The 21022-nt window shown below is 37.2% G+C and overlaps 1 protein-coding gene across 1 annotated transcript in view; it reads right to left on the bottom strand.

Annotated features, from left to right (window-relative positions):
• Dscam3 (Down syndrome cell adhesion molecule 3) overlaps positions 1-21022 on the bottom strand; it is an 819144-nt gene that overhangs the window by 706554 nt on the left and 91568 nt on the right. Inside the window, exon 2 of the mRNA XM_071596808.1 lies at positions 11386-11599. Within this exon, the coding sequence (XP_071452909.1) occupies positions 11386-11512 (127 nt within the window). The 5' untranslated portion in view covers positions 11513-11599. The remainder of the gene's footprint in view (positions 1-11385; positions 11600-21022) is intronic.

Raw genomic sequence — 21022 nt, 5'->3', positions numbered from 1 at the left:
AATGCTTTAGGTCTTGTGATATGATTTTTTACTTGAAAACAGGATAAATGGCAGAGAAAGAAATTGATGATTCGCCGATTTAAATTGGCCATGGAGTCATTTTTCTGTTCCCCCCGAACACTTCAAATATATTTTCCCCAATAATGAGTTTTTATCTAGGCAAACTGAGGAAGCATAAGGTTTTTAATTCAATAGAACAAACTTCTGTCCTATCACTTTGTTACTCGTAAGACAGGAAAATAAATTGCCAATTAAAATATACTACATTCATTTTTTAACAGGCATCAATTCTGGAAAGTCAAAAGAATTAGTCCTTTAAAAAAAAAAAATTGCGGTTTTTCCTAATGCCGAATATCTGTGTAATGAGAATACGAAAATATAATTAGATAAGAGTCAGCAATAGCAGCATGGTCATATGTGGAATTCAACCAGGTCAAATGTGGAAATTTAACAAAGTCACCTTTAAATTAGGACAATATGGACACTGATGAAATTGGTGGCTATAGCTAAATAGATAAAAGAAAACTAAGTTTCCAGGCTCTAACTCCCATCCGCATTTATCAACCAAATACAAATATTGGTTGGAAATAACAGGAGCTTTGATTACTTTTGCGAATGTCTCTCCTTTGTTTCCAATTAAGAAGAGTTGTGTTAATAATTGAGTGGACAGAGAAATAGGCCAATAGATTAACGTCATTATCCTTAATTTTCACGTTAAAACGATTCCTCCTTTCCAGTATTATCACCAGAGAAATGTTTCCCGGTAAATTTGTACTTAAAGGAATATTTATGGCTGTTACGGGAGGAACTTGGGGTTTAATTGGTTACTACTTCATTCTCTTTTAAAAATATTACAAGCTTAGGTTAAACGCGCATATAGAAGGGCCCTCAAATAGAATTTGATTGAATTTTCGAGCGGGGAACGCTGAGCAGAATTTCTGTATGAGCCTCTTTTTGATGTTTGTATCAAAGTTTGCGGATGCTTATTTCAGCAGAGATAATATATAGAAAAACGTCTTGTGAATTATTTACTTCAATTTCATACTTGCGTACTTCATTCATAATGCATACAATTGATTTTTATTATTATTTTATTATGTACCAATAATAATTCCAAAACAAATCATAGTAGTCGACCAGATCATTGGTTTGATAGGCGAAAGTAGAATCCACACAATGCTAAGTCCAACAGTGAGGGAAATTCGAACATCGGAAGAGGGGAGCCAGTTCATTTTCCACCCGCGGTTTCTGTCCGTGATACTCGAAAAATCACGCAACTTGGGAGACAATGAGGGTGAACAGAGGCCACACCAGGAATCAAACCCAAGCCCTCCGGTCGACAACCCAAATTTCGACCCACTAGACTATCACGCTCCCTGCAAAAATATAATGTATCAATGTTACAAGTACAGCTGAATTCCTTTATGTAAAGTAGCAATAAAAGTATTAGTCTTTTTTTCGATCGAAATTATTAAAAGGATTACGGTTACAACAGATAGAGAGGTGAAAAGAAGTGAGGTTTCATATTACAAACAGGTATTTCCTGAAAACGCCAGAGACAAAGAAGTCATTTTGTAGAGTTGAAACAAAATTAGCAGTAACTAAATAATGACGGCATTCACGGGTCTTTCTGAACTTCGCTTTGACTCGCGTGAAAGATGACAGTCGATAAAGAATAAAAAAGGGCAAAGATGCGCATCGTTGGAATGGCAGATGGTTGAGTGGGGTAGGATAAGAATGCAGGAGAGTAGGAGGGGTGGGAGGCGGAGGGGGGAAGGGGGGGAGTTGAGGCGGAGAGGGTGGGCGATTTTATCGCATCTTTCCTCTTTGCTGGGAAGGTAGCACATTTTTCGAGGATGGCAGTGGGTGGGCGGGTGGGCGAGGGGTGTTTTAGTGTTATGTCTGAGAATGGGGTGGCGTCGCTGAGGAAAATGTGTGCTACAAGGTCCAGAGATGGAAAGGTGAGGTTTGACGGCGGAGTATATGTTCTAAGAGTGAAGAGTTTCGCAGGTGACAGACCTAAGAGGAGATGGGTTGGGGAGGGGAGACATGATAGGGAGAAATACGACACATCGCAAGCTCTGAAAAGACGTAAAAACCTGGCATCGACAAATTTGGAAAGACAGGAAACGTGACACGACTCAGAGGTGGGAAGAGGTGTGAATGAGAGACGGAGAAATTTATCTTACCACAAAACAAATAACTAAAGTAGAAAATTTTAGTCGTCCCGTGCCATCATCTTATATCATTTTACTTTTCAGGTAAAATTTTCTCTAATACCCATTGTATCCTATAGAGATATAATTTATTTTCAGAAAAGAAATATCTTGCAAAGACAAGGTAGATATATCGAATAACTCAGGTAGATTGAAGTCTGAAAAAATACGACCTACACACCTGCAATGAAACAAAGTAAATTATATACATATGTGAAACATAAGATTGTTAGTACAGTTTAAAAAGTCTTGATTCGTTTCCTCATAAAAAGAAAATGAAGTTCATTTTTTAACACTAAATTTGTATTGGGTTGACCCATCAAGGAGTAAAAAAATATTAAAGAAGAAGTCTGATATTAAATAAGTGTAATATGAAAGAACAGTCCAGAAAATAACTTACGTTTTGAAATACAATATAAACCTAGTGAGAGGACAAAGTTTAATTACATATATGCACATTCTAATAAAATTTGTCATCATAGTCACTATTGGAGTTGAGGTATTAATCATAATGATGTACAAGCTTTTCAATTCCGTCCATGAAGAAATCTGCCGCGCTATATGTTAACTACTTGTTTACACCAGTATGCAATTCTGCATAATTGTCATAGCGCTGTGCTGCAAGCCACGTCTTCATCGCTGGAAAGAGGTGGCAATGTCTCATTCCTAGTTGCGACACATTCTAAGAGCGTTACCATCTTTGTAATAGACCTGGAGGAAAGTCAGCAACGCAGCAAGACGCTGTTTTTTGTGGTCTTCGTCAAGATTTTCGGCACCCATCTGGCGCCAAACTTATGATAGCCAAGCTTCCCCGCTACATTTTCATGCGCTAGATATCCCAATACTTGGGGAAAATTAACTTAGAGATCCGTAATCGTAAATCGGCCATTGTCGCGATTTTTTTGTTGATATTCACCGTCAGTTCAACTATCACAAGACTAGGCCAACCTACGGTCCTAGTCGTGAACAATGGTGCGGTCATTTTTAAACTGAATGCACCACTGCCTAACCTCGCCTTCACTCATTATTCCATCTCCGCACAATTTACAAAGTTACTAATGAATTTCAATTGGTTTGCGTTTTTTGCCAGTAAAAACTTAATAACAGATCGCATTTCACGACTCGCGGGATTTTATACTACAGCGCACATTTTAACAGTTAGCAGTGAGAAAAGTAGAATAACCACAGTCTGCACTCTATTACAGCAGGATATGCATTGAGTGTAGGGATGCTTAGACACCGAGATGTTACCTCTAGCCCTACCCACGGCCACGCTAGGCCAAAGCGCAAGTTATTTTCTGGGCAATCTCGCATGAAAATGATAAGTTTATCAATATTAGGGCAATGGAAATGACATTTGAGTTCATACCCTAGGGAAATACTCGCACTCATTCATGGGTGAAAACCTAAAATAGAGGTTACGGCCTTTGACATTTATTTTACGTTTGGTGGTAGGAAGCAGGGTGGAGAAATTTCCATGAAAACCATCAGTAGGCTTTCGTAAATTGTTAGTTCAGGAAGCGATATTAAGAAGGTCTCAAATTTCAACTGCAAGAATTAAAATACAGGAATCTTACATTTTAAATAACATCTGACTTAACCGGAATTCCAGTCAAGGCGAATGAATTTTATCCTCTTAAATTCCTGCATTTTAATGCACATCAATGTAAGAATTCATTAAAGTAACTGTCACGACATATTCTGCGTTTATTCAATTTCAGCGAGAATAAATGTTGTTGATACATTGTACCTTGGAGCCAGGGAAAATTGAGAGACTTTTTGGAGAGCCATATTCGAAAAATCCAATAGGCCATTGTTTTACCGAATACGAGAATTCGAAGTGACTACGAATAGCAGAACTAAACTATTTGTAGTTTCCATGAAAACGCCTGAAATATTTCCAATGCTTATTGATTCACTTGACCTAGCGTATTTTTGAAGTACTGAATGACACTGACCTTAAATTTGGTAAAAAACTAACGAGGAAATGAGCGACGGGCTTTTCAACTGAAATATTTTACTAGTAACATTTCACAATGTCGTAGCCGTGAATTTAGAATATCTAGTTTCAATGAACTGACTTATCAATTTTTTTCCTGCAACGCATTTTTATGACCATTATAGTTGATAATTTTCACCCTCGCAGTGTTAGGAATTCAATCAATTTTAAAGCGATAAACCCACCTTGGTGGCTTGCCAATGGCACGCGAGCTCCTAATTTTTGGTGTCAAAATAAACCAGATGCGGGTCGATCGCTAAACTCTCACTATGCAGTTTTTATAAAAAAATAATGGCGTTTTATTTGAAACTAGTTCAAAAATATATTTTTTCATTCATGGTACGATCATCGCCATGCCAATGACCTAGTGTGCACGCCATTTCTCTAATCCTGCAGCGATCAGAAATAAATGCAAAAAAAATAAGTGTCACAAATATTTCTCCATTATGTCTTTCTATTCAGGCCGCTGCACTCAGTACAGCGTAGAAAGCTTTTTCAGGAGACCCTAGCAAACGTACGGTTATTCATCCTGTGGAAGAGAGAAAAATGACCTTTACTTAGAGGCGAATATAATAAGGTTCTCCTACGTAGGGCTTTCACAGTGCTGTGCGAACCGTACTTATCTTTCACTTCATGCCGACCTCTTTGCCCTCTCCTTTCATTTCAGAGACGTTAAGAGTGGATGTCTTCTAAACCATGGTACGGTATTTCCTAGGGCTTACGCCAGTCATTTCCGTTTTCGAGGTTATCCCTTTAATTCTTTCGATGTTTTTTTCTCCCGTACATCTAACTCCATTCGGACAAGTCTCACCTCTGGGTCAAATCTTCTTCAGTTCCAATTTGACGCCTTTCCTCCCATTAATGAGCTCCTCCAAGGTCCTCTCTCGCCATCTTCTCCCTAACCCTCTTTTTAAGTGTTTCTCTCGGGTCCACGAATGGACGAAGCACCGTTCCCTTCAGCAGCCATATTTCGCTCCAGCATCGTCCGTCTCCCACTTCACATCTTTTCTATACTCTCCTTCATTTTCACGCATTTTCTCTGCCCTCATCAAGTTTATTTTTCCTCCAAGTTTTAACTATTATATATTAATTATAGATCAATACTATGAATATGCTCCGTGTTCCTGAGGTGGTCGAAGTTAGCATGTTTACAGATATGTTATCCATATTTTTGAGTGATAGAAAACCATTGTTTATTCCCACATTTGGGGAGTGACGACAGCCTCAGGTTATCTACATTTACTTCAATCATTCACGAACCTTTGGTACAATTCATTTATAGCCATGGTTTTCTGTGATGAAATGAAAGTAAACATAAATTTTTCCTTCTGTGCTAATCAACCGATTTCAAAAAGTTGTGGAATATAAAAAGTATATCATGTCAATATTTTAATTACACTGCCTTCAATTTTCTCAATTTCTAGCGAAGCTAAAGAGATACTCGTCGGTGACATGAAAGCGTTCATTCATTGGAACTTCACTGCATTGCTAATATTTATCAGTCATAATAGGAGGGATAGTGGAGCAAACATTTTAGCTCTGTCTGTTAAAGACCTGATCTAACACATAAAACGCAAAATATTTAATTCGCAATTATAATTGGTATAAAATTACTCAATTTCTCAATTAATGCAGGAGAATTGGAAAGCATCCAGCGGGGGTCCTAATCAGCCATATCTCTTTTAACTTCTTACGCCGGCCCCGGTGGCGGTGGGGAAACGTCCTCGTCTGCCAACCCAAGGGTTGCGGGTTCGACTCCCGCCTGGGTAGATATTCCTCCACCTAGGGATTGGGTGTTCGTAATTGTGCCATTGTTATCACTATTGATAGTCCGATGTAAAAGCCAAAAAGTGCTGTTTCCGGACTAAGAATTAATAAATAAAAGTTAAAAATAAAAACAGTTAAGAATAAAAAAATAAAAGACAGCCTCAAAACTGATATCATCAATGCAACGCAATCCATTTTTCCAACTCGTGACGATTAATAACTATCCTTTGCCTTCCCTTGAATGGCAAATAAAACGTTAGTGAAATAAATAAAAAGAAAAAAATTGAGTACACAATCAAAAACAAAGGCTCATTGATACTTTGTCAAAACTTTGTAATCATCATACTTAATTAGGAGCTATTAGTATGGCAGTCGGCTACATAAAAGCAATTCAAAAGCTAAAATAGCTGGCAAAATAAATATAGGTTTCCTTTGATATCTCACGGCGTACTTTCAAGTTCCAGAGGGTAAGAGAAGAAGAAAATAGCTATTTTTTATAAATATTTGAGAAGAACGTTAAGAATATATTGCTAATTACTGAGGGTTTATAATCCCAAATGCTTGGCTTTTTATTCTAAGATACATTCTATTGGATTGATGGTATAACATAACACGTGGTAGGATTTAGCAAATAGCATAAGAACATTAACGTACACAACCTTATTCAATACCTCAATATCAATCTTGTCAGACCTGGAAGCCGAACGCGATAAGAAAAATTAGCATCAATTTTGGATTAAAAGAGATAAACACTTTTTCCTTGGACAACTTTAAATGCAAATGGAATGAAAGCAAAATTTTATCCATAGTGTGGGATAGTGACTTAAAACGTTAAATCTAGTAGTAAATTTACTTTAAATAGATACCAATTTGAAAAATTTGGAACAAATGGAAGGAAATAATGAACTGTGAGGGCCGACGCTAAAAAATCATCCAGCTCCCTCCCTACCTCACTAATCCTCCCCGTCTTTCACAGAGATTGGGTCCCTTCAATCGACCCCTGTCCTTTCCTGTCACCATGACACATGGTTGAGGAGGGTACGAAAGGAACGATCCGAAGGCGTTTTGAGGTCCATTCGGCGTTTTTGATTAGAAGAGAGAATGATAATGAAGTTAGCTGGGCAATAACGAGTATAATTGGCACATGTGACCAAGATAGAGCTTCCTACAGGTAGGAAAACGTCTGGTTTTTATGAAGTTACGAGCTCAACGAAAGGAAAGTCAAGAAATACAATTAGAGCAGCAGTAAAAAATACCAGGTACATTTTCATTTAAAAAATAATATTTCCGCGTTAACTATTGAAGGAGTATCGGGGGGTGGTAAAAACTCAGTGGATCATGAGGTTTGTAGGAGTTATATGCATTTAAAAGGGTCAGTAACTCAGCATAAATGGTTGAGAAACATCACTTTTCTCGTTGCAGACTACACATTTCATTTCGAAACATTACAAGGTCATAACATCATCAACATTACAATAACAAGATATTTGTTATATAACCATGAGCTTAGATATAATGAAGCAAAAATATACTCAAAATTTGCACCATGATTCATCACTTTGCTTGAAAAACGGGAAACACACTAAAAGTGTGTATTCCAAGGCTGTTGTACAAAATATTCTACTTCAATATCCCCGATTGCTGTCAAGTAAATAAGAGAAATGAAGAAATAAATCTTTTTTGACCGAAAATATGGCATGCAACACAAAGTTGGAGGATATTAGTTAGAAAAATATGTACGACAAACAAAAACTTGGTGAAAAGGTTGGAGGAAGTCGGTGTGCCAAATGATGGTTGTTAGGGCTCATCATAAATTAATAATAAGTATCATAATAGGTATAATATCTTCCATAAGAATATTTTAAATGGTAATACTGCCAATGTTTATTTGAGTAAACTGCATTTTGTGACATTTCATTGCCTAGACGTTTTCCCCGTAAGGTTCAAAAATATTTCCGATATATTAAAACGCAGAAAACGCAAAAATCTCCGTATGAATATGCTGATCTCCGAACTCACTCAGGGTAAGGAAAACTGTGGCTTAAAACGATAATTTAGGAGTAAAATTGAATAAATATTAAAATTTAATCCTTTGGTCACTACTGATATTTATTTTTGCTGTGAAAGCTTTCGCGGAGTGTAGCCATTGAAGGTTCAAATCTTCCAGGATTCCTTCCGCTTGCATCTATTTTCTAGGCCTAAAAAACGCAAATAAAAACGCAGAATAAATCCAAGAAGATTCAAATCATTATTATTTAAATTATTTTCTCGTGGAGCATGGTACATAGTGTATGATACAATAGTTTGAACTGCATTAGCATTGAACTGTTTAAATTTTAAAACTAACACAACATATTTTCGATATTATATGCTGGTCTTACTTTCTTGATAACCAGTCTGAAACACCAAGAGAGAGTAATGGCCTTACTTTACCAAGTATACGCGAAGTTAAACAAATTAACTTGGGTGATAAAAACCAAGGTCAGAAACCACAAGGATCATTCATTTTTCACCTTCACCTTATCGCCCCATCGGCTACCACCTGGAAACTATAAGTTAAACCTAACCTACCGTCCCCAAAAGAGACCCAAGGTCTAAGAGGTTCCGTCGTCTGCCGTACAAAGCGCCATTAATCTAAATAATAAGTCCCTTGAAAATGCATCAAGAAGAATTACGGCAAAACTTGAGGAAATGCATAGATTAGGTGGTTATAAGGTTGGCTGAAAAGGAACGAAAAGACAGCAATTGCATATAAACCATCTCGGAGTGGCTGATAGACCACTTATTTCCTGTTTCATCACAATGATGCTCTACGGTAAAATATCAAATCAACTACCAGGAGAAAGAATGCAAAGTGCGAAGGATATTGAGTTTGACGGACATAAATATTCTACTGTATAAAAATGAAACAAATTATTAAGAGTTACGTTAGAGTTAATATTATTTATCACTACTTTCGACTCTGATTTTATGCGTTGCTCTGACGACAATCAACGTCAATACATTTTGATGACGTTGAACGTCGAACCAAGGTCGTGTCTGAATAAACTACTGTGGAATTATAAAGTTATCTTTCCTCATTATCAAAGAATCGATACCATAAAGTCACGCCTCAAACAATCAATTATAAGAAGACACTAATATATGAAGATATCCTCTTTAAACTATATTAAACCATTAAAACCGTCATGAATGAAGATGTCAAGTCATAATGTTCATTCGCTACTGCCGTATTACCACAAAATACAACGCAGTAAAGACGAAGAATTTCGCATACAGTAGGTTTAATAAGGAAAAACTGATCGTAGATTAAGTATCAAGCGGAAAAGTTCTACGATCAGTTATTCATTATATTTGACTTCCACCACATCACGACTGGAGCTGCTCAATTTAAGGTTTAATAAGCTCTTTGATTTTTAAAAACAGTAGTCCTCTGTTGCAGCTGAAGAATAATGCAGAAGTCAAATGTGCATAGCGATAGACAGACTATTGACGCGAATGTATTTGATTCCGGGTGCACCTTTGAGCAACCTAAGCTACACACAAGATGTGTGAGTATTTGAGCGCCAGATCATCGTGAGAAGCCGCAGGCAGCATAGGGAATGGGACTAGCCGTATTACCCTTACGTGTGAATGGCAAACGTCGTACAGGGCTTGGTATTAGGTGAGCTCTACCGTCATCTATCAAGCCTAACTTTGAGTTGATCACCGTACCTCAATTGCTTCAATTTTGCACAGGATTCACGTATGCATGCGGGGCCAGTCCTTCATCCTGTCCCGCTTGTGATTTTTCAGGAAGATCTGGTTATCATAATGAAAATAGTTCTTTTGGAAGATCATCATGAAATAAATCATTTTGGTGGAAATATTCAGAGTGCGTAAGCAAATAATGGAGAGCTGTCGAAGATAGAACCAAGAACGGGTGTGATGATGAAGAAAGCCTGGAATTTTGAGGGAGAGAGAGAGAGAGGACGGTAGATGGAGGCATCCGAGGATAGGGGTGTATGGCGAGGAGTAAGAGGAAGAAGGAAGTAAAAGGAGGAGATGTGGAAGGGAAATAAGAGCGGGGATTCCCAGTCTCTCGCTCCAGAGCCCTGGTCTTTATGACGGTGGAACCTAAAATCCAATTCGAATGCGGGTTCTCTTGAAGGCAAGTGAACCGAGGTTACGGAGAAAGGCAGAGCGGGAGGTTAAAGAGGGGCGAGTGCTGTGTGAGGCTGTGGGAAGGAAGGAAAGGGAGGAAGTGCGAGAGTGTGGAAGCGGCTGGCGAGATTGAAAGGAATTGGGAGGGTGCGCAAAGATTCGATTGGCACCTGGACGATTGCCACGAGACGAGAAAACCATTAATTCAATGGATTTAAAAGATATGCATAAATGGTTATGTCTACTCGCGAGTCTTTTTTTCTATATGAAAAAGCAGTCTTACCGTATTATTCACGCCTCCTTTCACTCTCACACTATTTCCTCACTCAGAAGCGATTAATTTTCAGCCTTCTTAATCTTCAATGGACATATTGATATTCAAACAGAGCCTCCTTTGCGCAACGTTTTCAAAGAATTCATGCAATTTTAAAATTTCGTTTTTAATTTCCACTAAAATAGCAGGGATGAAAGACACTCAACACATAGAAAATTCTGGAGTTGTTTAACGGTTTGCTGGAAATTGAGAATTTCATTTTGACTACATATTACATGTCTGTGCGATATCATAAATGAAGTACCATCAATAAATATACAGCCAATGAAATTCAGGTATCTTTATAAAACTCAGAGAAATTTCTACTCCATTTTTATGGTTATTGGAGGACGGTATAAAGAATTGATGATATTTTTGTAGATATAGGAAGTTTTCAGTACCTTTCTTGCAAGTAGGGTAGACTTTTAAGCAAAGAATGGGAGCGTTACCCACTTCACACACGACTATGAAACTCCAGGCATCGCACATAGTGCTCGCGTTTGGAAGGATATTATGATACCCATATTTGAAAACAATTTTAAACGCAGTAAAATACAGTCAAGTTAATTTTTAAACAGACAGCGATAGCGAATATTGTGGGACTTCGAAACATTTTTAAAATACGACGAATACTTTCAAAACCGCAACTTTATTGTATATTATATCATATTTATATTCTACAATGAATGATATTTACTAGCAAACAAGAAGTTAGCATCCGAAAAGGGATATATTAATAATTAAGGGTTTGAAGACTATAATGACCGCAATCAATAAAATTCTTGAATGATAGGTTTTCTTACGGAATAGCCGAGGACATACATGACCGGAGAGTAATTTTTTTAACTCCAAAAGCAGACTTGAGGGGGATCAAGTAAATCCGTGAAGGAAAATGAGAGAGCAGAAGTGTAATTCTAAGCCCGGACGCTTTGAAAAAAACAACTCACCAAGATACAGGGCGCAGAGAATGAAAGCGATGAGAAGCGAGATGGTCGTGGGTCGACAGCCCCTCCGAAGGCCGGTGGCGGATGGCAGACGGAGATGGTGGCCCTGATTCCCTTTGCCGCCTTCCATTGGTTCCTAAGGTGCGATGAATTGGCGGCTGGAGATCGATCCCTTCTACCACTCTACCCTCCGGGACCAAGGAATACGCATTCTCGCCTGGAAAGTACAATAAACATGGTCATTTAAACTTTAAATCAAGCCAAATCACAGAGTAAGAGAATTCATGTTTCATTCAAATGACAGAATAAACTTATCCTGAAAATTAACTCAGAAGTGTAGTTTTCTTATAAATTCCCCATAAAATTTGAAGGCTATGAGTTGAATACTATGAGTACAATAATGAATGCACGATTTCATTGCATGAGTTAATAAAGGCGACAATACATGTCTCCATTCCCTCCTACGAGGCTTGATGGGTACAGACAAAAGTATGCATAACAGCTCCCTATTTAGAAGTCGTTATGTGTCAGCTGTTTTCAGCCTACAAATACTTTCAAAGAAAGGTAGGCAAACAAAATAGAAATAGTAGAGGAAGATAGTGAGAAAAAGGATGAGTTAATTCAATTGGAGTCACTACATGTAAAAATTCTCGATCAAATTCGTTTTACTATTTGATGATAAATTCAAGTTCACAATGGAAAGAGGTACGCGTGATGCCATTAAAGCTAGACCATTGATAGAAAGGCATATGGATTACAACCAGGATGAATTTGTTGAAGACGTGAATTTCAATGAGACATTCGTGATGGTAAATTGAAACCAACAGCTTTATAACTAATACTGCATCGTCACTAGTGTTAAATTAAATTTAATGAGCGTACGTATTACTGAAGATAGGAGTAGACTGGAAAAAATGTCCCTGTCCTTAGCCTAGATATTTAGTCTCAAATTGCATAGGTGCGGATAGCGAATGGAGATTCTAATATAAATGTTTTAATGAGTGGGGTAGGACAAGGCTGCCCAACACCACCGTTGATTTTTAGAGTAGAGAATGCAAAGAGAATTATGGGAAGAACTGGAGATAGGAATGAAAGTAGGTGCGAAATTTACAAAAGCAGTTACATTTGCTAACAATCAAGCTTAAGTTAGGTATTTACCCAAATGAACACAGTATTTGCTGAGCACATTACAAAATGCGTGCCAGAGGTAGCGGATGAGAAGTAATCTAAACAAACCAAGGCTATGAGATTTTCGAGAAAAAGGATGGCTAAATTTAATTTTAAAATGAATTATTATAACATAAACCAGTTGGAAGAGTTTACAAATTGGAAGTACCTTGGACTTGAGTGGTCAAATTGAGTACATAAGAAGAAAAATTGCATTAAGCAAGAAATATTTTACTATATTCTATATTACTGTGAAGTCCATAACAGAAATAAGGATTTTATGAAATATTAGTGAACATTTTATATGGAACGGCACAGGAACTTGGTCGCTGAGGTAACATGATAGATGCAGATTCAATGTTATTCAGATGTGGGTGAGGAGGAGGCTGGAGTATGTAAAATTGATGGAAAGGATGACAAACAAGTAAGTGCTAGGCATGGCGTAGGAAGGGATTAGGTTTTTGTGAGAAATCCAAATAAGGCACGAAAGATGATTGCAGAGCATTTTGATTCCCGATGAAAAATGTGACAGAGGGGAGAATGTTAGGCAGACGAGAAATAGGAAGAAAAAAAATAGGATGGTGTGACAAAATGAAGGCAGTAAGTATACAACAATGAAGAGGAGTAAACTGTAGTGTATGATACCGTACTTAGTGACGCTTAAAAAGTAGCAGGGGTTAGTTTCAAAACACTTTCAAAGACCTTTCAAAACCTTTCCTAAATAATAAACTACTAATATAATATATGAAGTGATCATCAAATCAACTCAAAGAGTAACTTGTAAGTATGTAACTTAATTGCTATGTAAATTTAAATCGCACCCTCAATTTAAATTATACGTCAATCTTTATGAGTGTTTCAGCTTAGAGACAGTAGTTTTCTCGTTTTCGTCATTAATGGGATGCATTAATTGCATTAAATGGCAGTCAATTACGACGAATTGTAAAAAAGGATTCATAATCTATCGCCCATAGGAAAACTTTGTGGAATTGTTTCATGCTGAAATGGAGTAAAAGAGCTCTAATTCATTTATAAGAATGAAGTATCTCCGGAAAATAAGACAAAACTTTCCATATTTATGACTTTCTCGGAAGAAGCCATTAGCTACTCGGAGTTGAGCACGTAAGATGCTCCGTTGTATATTGGCCTCTAGAGGAAGATTATATTGATACTTAATACACGGGAAAACAAAACAAAGATAATAAGACTATTGCTCACATTCGTTTACTGTTTGAATTGATCGTAATTCGTGATTATGACGTACCATTCGCTTTAGAAGTGGATTTAGAGAGAAGAGCCAGATGGAGTAATAACGATTTAATTAGCAGGAGGCAGAATATCGCGGAAAGAGCCAGGCAAAACGCTCCATGAAAAACTTTCCCTGCGGAATGACACTCTTTATATATACAACTATTACGAATTTAAGGAATAGAAAGTACCATGCATGCATATAAATATGAATCCATATGTCATTTAATTTCCTATAAGATTTTTTATTTCCATTTTCCTCTTGATCCATATGAGGTAAGAAGATAACTTGCCATTACCATACGCACACAGGCTTACGGATGTTTTCCCAAATTAGTCACGGGACTGCACCTCTCTTCATGATAAGCCTTGTGAGTGGGAGAAATGATCTTTGTTATGAGGTTATCTGATAATTCTCTCCTCAAGTGGTCACTACGAGGCATGCCTCCATTCATTTGTAAAACCTTTTTCCAATATTTTCCACAGTCAAAGCCTCACAAAAATCCAAGTCAATCTTTCGAATTTGTTTATTCGATAGCCAATTGTTTTGCGTTTTTGGTATCAATTATTTACGAAGGTTTTCCGATAACGTGTGAGCTAAAATGAAAGCATAATCACTGCTAAAAGAAACACGGAACTGGAAAGGAATTGAAAAGCAAAGAGATTAGCTCGCATTGTGACATGGACATGAGCTATGGAACCCAAAAAAGAAGCAATTGGAATATTACGTCTTTCTATAACGAACAATATTTCAAGGGATTATTTTATATAGATTGTTAATCGTGGGAAGTATAACATAACCCTTTTAATGAGATAATATTTATTTGAATTTTTTTATGAAACAAAATTAATACCTAGATATAATTTATTTGTCTTTCCTCAAGTTAGAGAGCTATGGGAGGCTATGGATGGCTATGCGAGGATGGAATACTGAAGACTGCGATGGAGGGGGAACGGGAGAACGTTGGGTAGGTGAGTAAGGGAGAGAAACAGGGCAGGCTGGCTGGTCGAATTGAAGGTAAGTAGTAGATATGCAGTATTAAGCCGTTTTACGAGGGTCATCCGGAAAGTAGTACCCGTTCGTGAAATAAAGACACAAAAGTAAATATTAACAAACATAAAAAATTTTATTTGAAAGAGGATACTTTAAACTACTTCTCAACATAATCTCCAAGCAAATTAAGGCATTTGTCATAACGTGTGACAAGTTTCTGTATTCCTGCTGCATAGTCCTTCGCCGCCAGCTCATTGAGATACGCGAGGGACCCATCTTGCACAAATTTTTGCATAATGCAGATGGTGTTTAACAATTTCATGAACAATTGTTCGAGAAACATTGGGAAAATGCTCACAGATGTCATCAATTGTGACGCGCCGATCGTTCCTCACGAATTCGTCAACTGAGCTCACCAGTTGGTCTGTAATGACAGACGGTCTCTCCGAACGCTCATCGTCGTGTGTGTTCCCCCTCCCCATGTTGAAGTTGCGACACCACCGCCGAACAGACGACTCGTCCATTACATTGTCTCCATACACCTCCTTTAATTGGCGATGAATATCACATGGGCGAACGTTTCTTGCATTGAGGAATTTAATCACTGCCCTCACTTCACAACTGGCGGCGTTCTCAATTTTTTTAAACATTGTAAACAATCACAGAAACAACACAGGCAATGCTAGCGTCACGCAACTTGGCTCAGAGAAGGCAGACAAGCCACTGAAGCTATCTGACCTCGTCCAGCGGCTACTCGCGTCGTCAGCACTTCATGCGGCACGAACGGGTACTACTTTCCGGATGACCCTCGTATGTAAAGTGGGGGTTCAGGGTATATTGCAACTCAAGCTTAACGAAAGGAAGCGATTTTAAGTCTCATGTCCATTCAAAATCAGCATCAATCGGTTGATTACTAATAATAGTTGTTTAAATAGTATTGAGTTTTAGAAGGAACAAAATCCTAAATCTATAGTTCACAAACGGATTATTTCCATTATTGTTAATGTCCAATTTTAACCTAGCTTCTGTAGTTTCTGTTACGCATGATATATTTTTTCTTCGGCAACAGGATGAAAATGGTCTATAGGTCCAGTATAATTGTTAGAATTCTTTAAAATTTCAATAAAAATAAAACTTACGTATTTTATAATTTTCATTTCATAAATTATAGGACTGAGACAGCAAAACTCGATTACTTCAATTCCTATGTAATATAAAAACCAATCATTGAAAGACTTTATCTATTACCTGTAGATATAACTCAGAAGTTTCTCAGGACTTAACCAAAAAAATCTCCAGTCTGGAGGATATTCTCCCATGAGTTCTGGAAAGAAATCAAATCCGATGCTACAGCATTTCTCTCCCATGAGAGAAATAATTATTAAAGAAAGATGGATATTGTAAGAAAGTAATGGATATAGTCCCGTAAAAAATCCATGTTTAATCTGCAAGGAAATAGTATAATTAACTGACAGCATACGGAATCAGGAATTGCTGTCCGACCATGGACGGAGAATAGTAATTTAATGCTAGAACTCTAATTACTTAAAAGTGATTTCTGTCGTCCATCAGAGATGCATAAAAGGTATTTACTCTTTCCTCATGTGCATTAATGATATCACTTCAACACAGAAATCGTCATATGACTTTTAAACGATGACATATTCATATAAATAGCTATAAAGACCGCGAAGTACTTTCAACCAACGTGGAAAAAATACATGAATGGGGTCGAGGAATGAATGACAAAAATGTACGGTGATTCAAATTTAAGCAATAAATAAATACATTATCCTCAATTAAGAAAAGCTCAATAGGAAAAGTAATTCTTTTAAATTTCAGGTGTTATTTTGGTACGGTAAGGATAAGTTTAAAGGAGCCTAAAACTAAATTTGTACATGCGTACAAATGAACCTGCTCCTAGCTAAACAAAAGATATGTTACCAAAATACTTAATTTTCAATCATCACATAATCCGCTTATAAAATTTAACTGCAATTATATTCCTTTGCTTAATTACACAGTAATAGATCAATAAGTATTTGAGCCTAATATCGGATACGTGGCATGTAATTAACTTTCGGAAAAGAAAAATATATTTGAGGATTCTTTGGAAAATAAAGAAATAATCAAACATTGTGATTTTTTCCAGTTCCATACTACTGGATATAATGATATTAATGAATATTTCTACATCAAGTAATATCAATTATTGAGAACGTAATATATTCTAGATATAATTAGGTCAAAATTTAAAGAGTAACCAGAGGTGAATTAATGGCAACAGAAAAAAATTGTGTTTTTGTGCATTTCTTATGTATTCTAGTTATGCTCTCACTGCTTCAAATAAGCGCCCTATGCTACTGGTCCTGCTACAAGACATTGAACAAAAGTCCAAGAAAATATCACAGAGTATGTACTTTACTATGCCGTATATTGTATAAATAATGAAAAGGATTCTGACCGTCATGTTGAACTATAGCAATTTGTAATTAATAATGGATTGTTCTTTGGTTTTGCGGGGCAGTTTTTGCTTTTACATACACCCATATCTCCATGGAGCAGGTGGTAAAGTCATCGCAGTGGCACAATCGGTTAGGCATGAAAATATATTTTGCGATGATTCTCCTCCGTGTTGCAACATTTTTTCTTATCTGTAGTATTTATACAGATCCAGGTAGACACACGTAAGGGTAGGTTTTTAACGCAAACAAAAGAGTTTAAGCTATGCAATAGATTTTTAACTCCTAATTTTATATTTCAAGCCCATTATTTAAATTAGAATTTTACATGTTTCTCATTGAAACAGTGGCATGATAATACAGGTTAAGTATATAGCGTGCCAATTATATTTTCCAGAGTTTTGACCTAAATATACAAATTTTTAAAAAGCAGTTTTCATACATGTGTAGAGGAATCAATTAGAACGGCATATTGAATTCATGGCAACTAAAGCAGTGGGGAATTAAGTTGAATAGTATGCTGAATCAATTAATGTCGGGATCCTTTAATCGCTCATATTTTGCGGTTAAAGCAAAAAAAGGTTTAGAAACCACTATAAACATGAATTTAACATTCAACTTTATTCTTCCTTCATTTAAGTTTCTTTAGCTCGACGTTTTCAGATATTCCCTCATTCTATTCTCTGTCCATCTTGGTAGCATAGAATAAGTAAAGGTTTAAGATTGAGTGACTTTAATGCATGAAAATATTGGGCAAAATAGGTGTTTGGATACTAGGTTGACGTAAACATATATCTCAGACAACAGCATGTAAAAAAATATCAAAGTCTTTTCAACCAGAAAATTTCTAAATATTCGTTAACTGATTCAAATATTTAATGCCAACACAGCTGGCAAATAAAGAAATATGCCCAAGCAATATTTTACATTAAAAATCCCTTGCGTAAGCATGAGTGCACGCGTTAGAATACGGAGAAACCTACAGTTGACATACTATATATGCGGAAAGAAGACAAAAATATGAAAACACTAGCTACGATTCTCATTTGCCTAACTACTTCGGAAAGATGACTGAGACTTAAATATAAGTCTGGAGAAAAATGAGCTCTTGTGTGTGGGAGGTTTTGAACTTTGTTGGAATTGGATTGGTAGGAAAAGAGCTGTTTTGTGGAGCAAAGGGAAAAAAGAGCTCTGGGAAGCAAGCGGAATAGAAAAGGAAGGAGACGGGACCGGATGCCGGAATGTAGCGTGATGGGGAAGGGAGATAAACAGATTATTTTCCGCGAAAGAGAGAGAGGTGTTAAGACTCGGTCTTTGTAAGTTTTACTTGCGTAGCTCAATGAAAGACGATCATCCTGACCAAAAAAAAAACAGAGGAAATGCTATTCGGCTAAATATGGAGAATAAATTACACTTTTACTTAAAGCAGATAAAATAATAAATATGGCAACTTGTACTAATGCGAGGGCTTAGCTAAACAGAATCAATTAAAAATGACAGGCAATCCGTTAATATTTAAGATTCATGGACCAATCTACAATAACGATTAATTTGATTATATCAAAAGCTTCTCGGGATAGCTTGAAAGATTTACCTACCCGCACAATGAGAAAATAATGAAAATCATAACCCGATTACACGAAATTTGCCTTTAATTTCCATCGCCTCATTTATATATACATCATTTCATCAAAACAACTCTATTTCGACATCTATATCACTATCCGAATAAATAAGTTGTTTTACTAAGCAATTCAAACATTTTCTTTCATTTGGGATGTGGATTTTATTGTGTACTACAACGATCACACATTCCAGATTCACTATCAATATACTACCCTATTTCTACTACGATGCTATAGTCGTCACACCATGCACCATTTGAAACTTTCAATAATTTGCATTGACTTCGCTGGTCATTGCGGTATTTTATACAAAAATTACAAAATTATAAAGCATATTTTCCACTCAAAATATCGTAACATTAGCCTAACCGAACCTTTACAAATACGTCATCCGCGCTTTGATCAGACTAAGGCATGATCAAAATAAAGTGCCTATTTTAATGTGCTAAAATCCGTTAGCTGTTATAAAGCGTTAATAACGTAGCAGTCGAAATTCGCTAACCTAAAATGGGATATAATGGTCTCGGGTTGAAACACTTCAATCAAGAGTAGAATCAACATTTATGCTTCTTTTCCATCATATAAGTTCTGGAATTTTACAAATAGAATCCATTCCAAAAGGCATGTATCTAGAAGAGGGCTACTTACGTATTCAACCACAGCTGGAACCTCGATATTCTACGTAAAACATTATTCTTTGAAAATTCCTTGCCTTCTATGAAAAATGAAAGATAAAAACCTATAATATTTCATACCACGTAAAATAAATGACTTTAAATGAGCTCACTTAATAACCATGCAATAATTGATCTCTATGATCAGGCCTTGCCACATGGTCAATCATATCGTCAAATTCTATCCATTCACACTAATTTTCTCATAGGATATTTTTCACAGGTGAGGTTAAAGCCAAGCTCGAGCCAAGGATTGGAAACTTACACATTCACGGTTGCATGGTAGGGGAAGGTGCTTCACCTTTTGCCACAAATTGATTTCCAACCATGATCTAGCGACCAATAAACCGCACTGCTTAGCTTTTTAGATGGGGCTGTATAAATACATTTGCGGGGATTTGAATCAGGGACCCTCCCTTCAGTGGTTCAAAGCTCTGATCACGAGGGTAACACGTTCCATGATTAAATTACTGCGGGAATAAATTCGTATCCCATAAAGTCGTCTCTCACGGAACCGATTACGAATAGACACAATCTTTAAAGAGTAGACAGGAAATTGGGAGAATGAACTAAGAAGAAGAAGAAGATGGAAATGAAGTAAGAAAGAAAGAATTGATGGAGGATACTCGGAGTTGAGATATTTGTTTGAGTGGTAGCGAGGGGCCAGAAGTGCTCGGGGAAAAAAATAATAATAACGAAAACAGGAAATTCAAGAAGAATGAAACTATCGAAAAAAGGAGTAAGAGAGAGAGGAAGAGAGCGAGACAGTGAGAGAGGGGAAAAAGAATAAAAAAATATGCAGGGGAAAAAAATGCGAGAACAGGACGTCTGAATGAGAGAGAATAGAGCGAGACAAATGGACCAAAAATCGATAAATGCCACGCGGACGCATAATGGAACTCCTTAAAGGGCTTCTCTTCCAACCCCTTATTCCCCGAAAACCCCTTCGACCCCTCTTCCACCGCACTTCTTCGGGCAAGGGGGGGAGCGGGGAGAGTGAGTGGGAGGAGGCGGGAAAGTGGGCCCTTTGGGCTGGGAGGCTATGGTGGTGGTGGAGGGTGGCGAAGGGGGCCGCCCACCTTCTCCGTCCGCTCGCTCTCCCTTACCTTTACGCCCCATGCGCCCCCTTTCGACCCCTCGACACCTCCTGGCCAAAAAAAAAGCCAATAGATTTGTTCGAGAGCGGAATTAAAGTCAATTCTCCGTTAATGTAAGAGCCCTGGGTGAGAATAAGGGAGCGGGAGAGGAAAAGCCAGAAAGGCTAAGCGAACGGGAGAGCGGACAAATAAGAAAGCACAATAGCAAGCCGAATTCTCTGCGGAAAAATCTCTCCAAAGGTGCTAGAACATCAAGGTTTGGCTTACTAACTTATCCTGCCACCCAAAAAAACATTAGCTACGAGCGGTAAATGTTGTGGAAAACATTGTTATCCTGATTTCTATACATTTTCTTTCAGGATAATTATTTAAA

The sequence above is a fragment of the Hetaerina americana genome, unplaced genomic scaffold (genome assembly GCF_022747635.1).
Source record: "Hetaerina americana unplaced genomic scaffold, ioHetAmer1.1.p SCAF_8, whole genome shotgun sequence".
Taxonomy (NCBI): Eukaryota; Metazoa; Arthropoda; class Insecta; order Odonata; family Calopterygidae; genus Hetaerina; species Hetaerina americana.
This window is presented reverse-complemented; position numbering and strand designations above follow the sequence as displayed.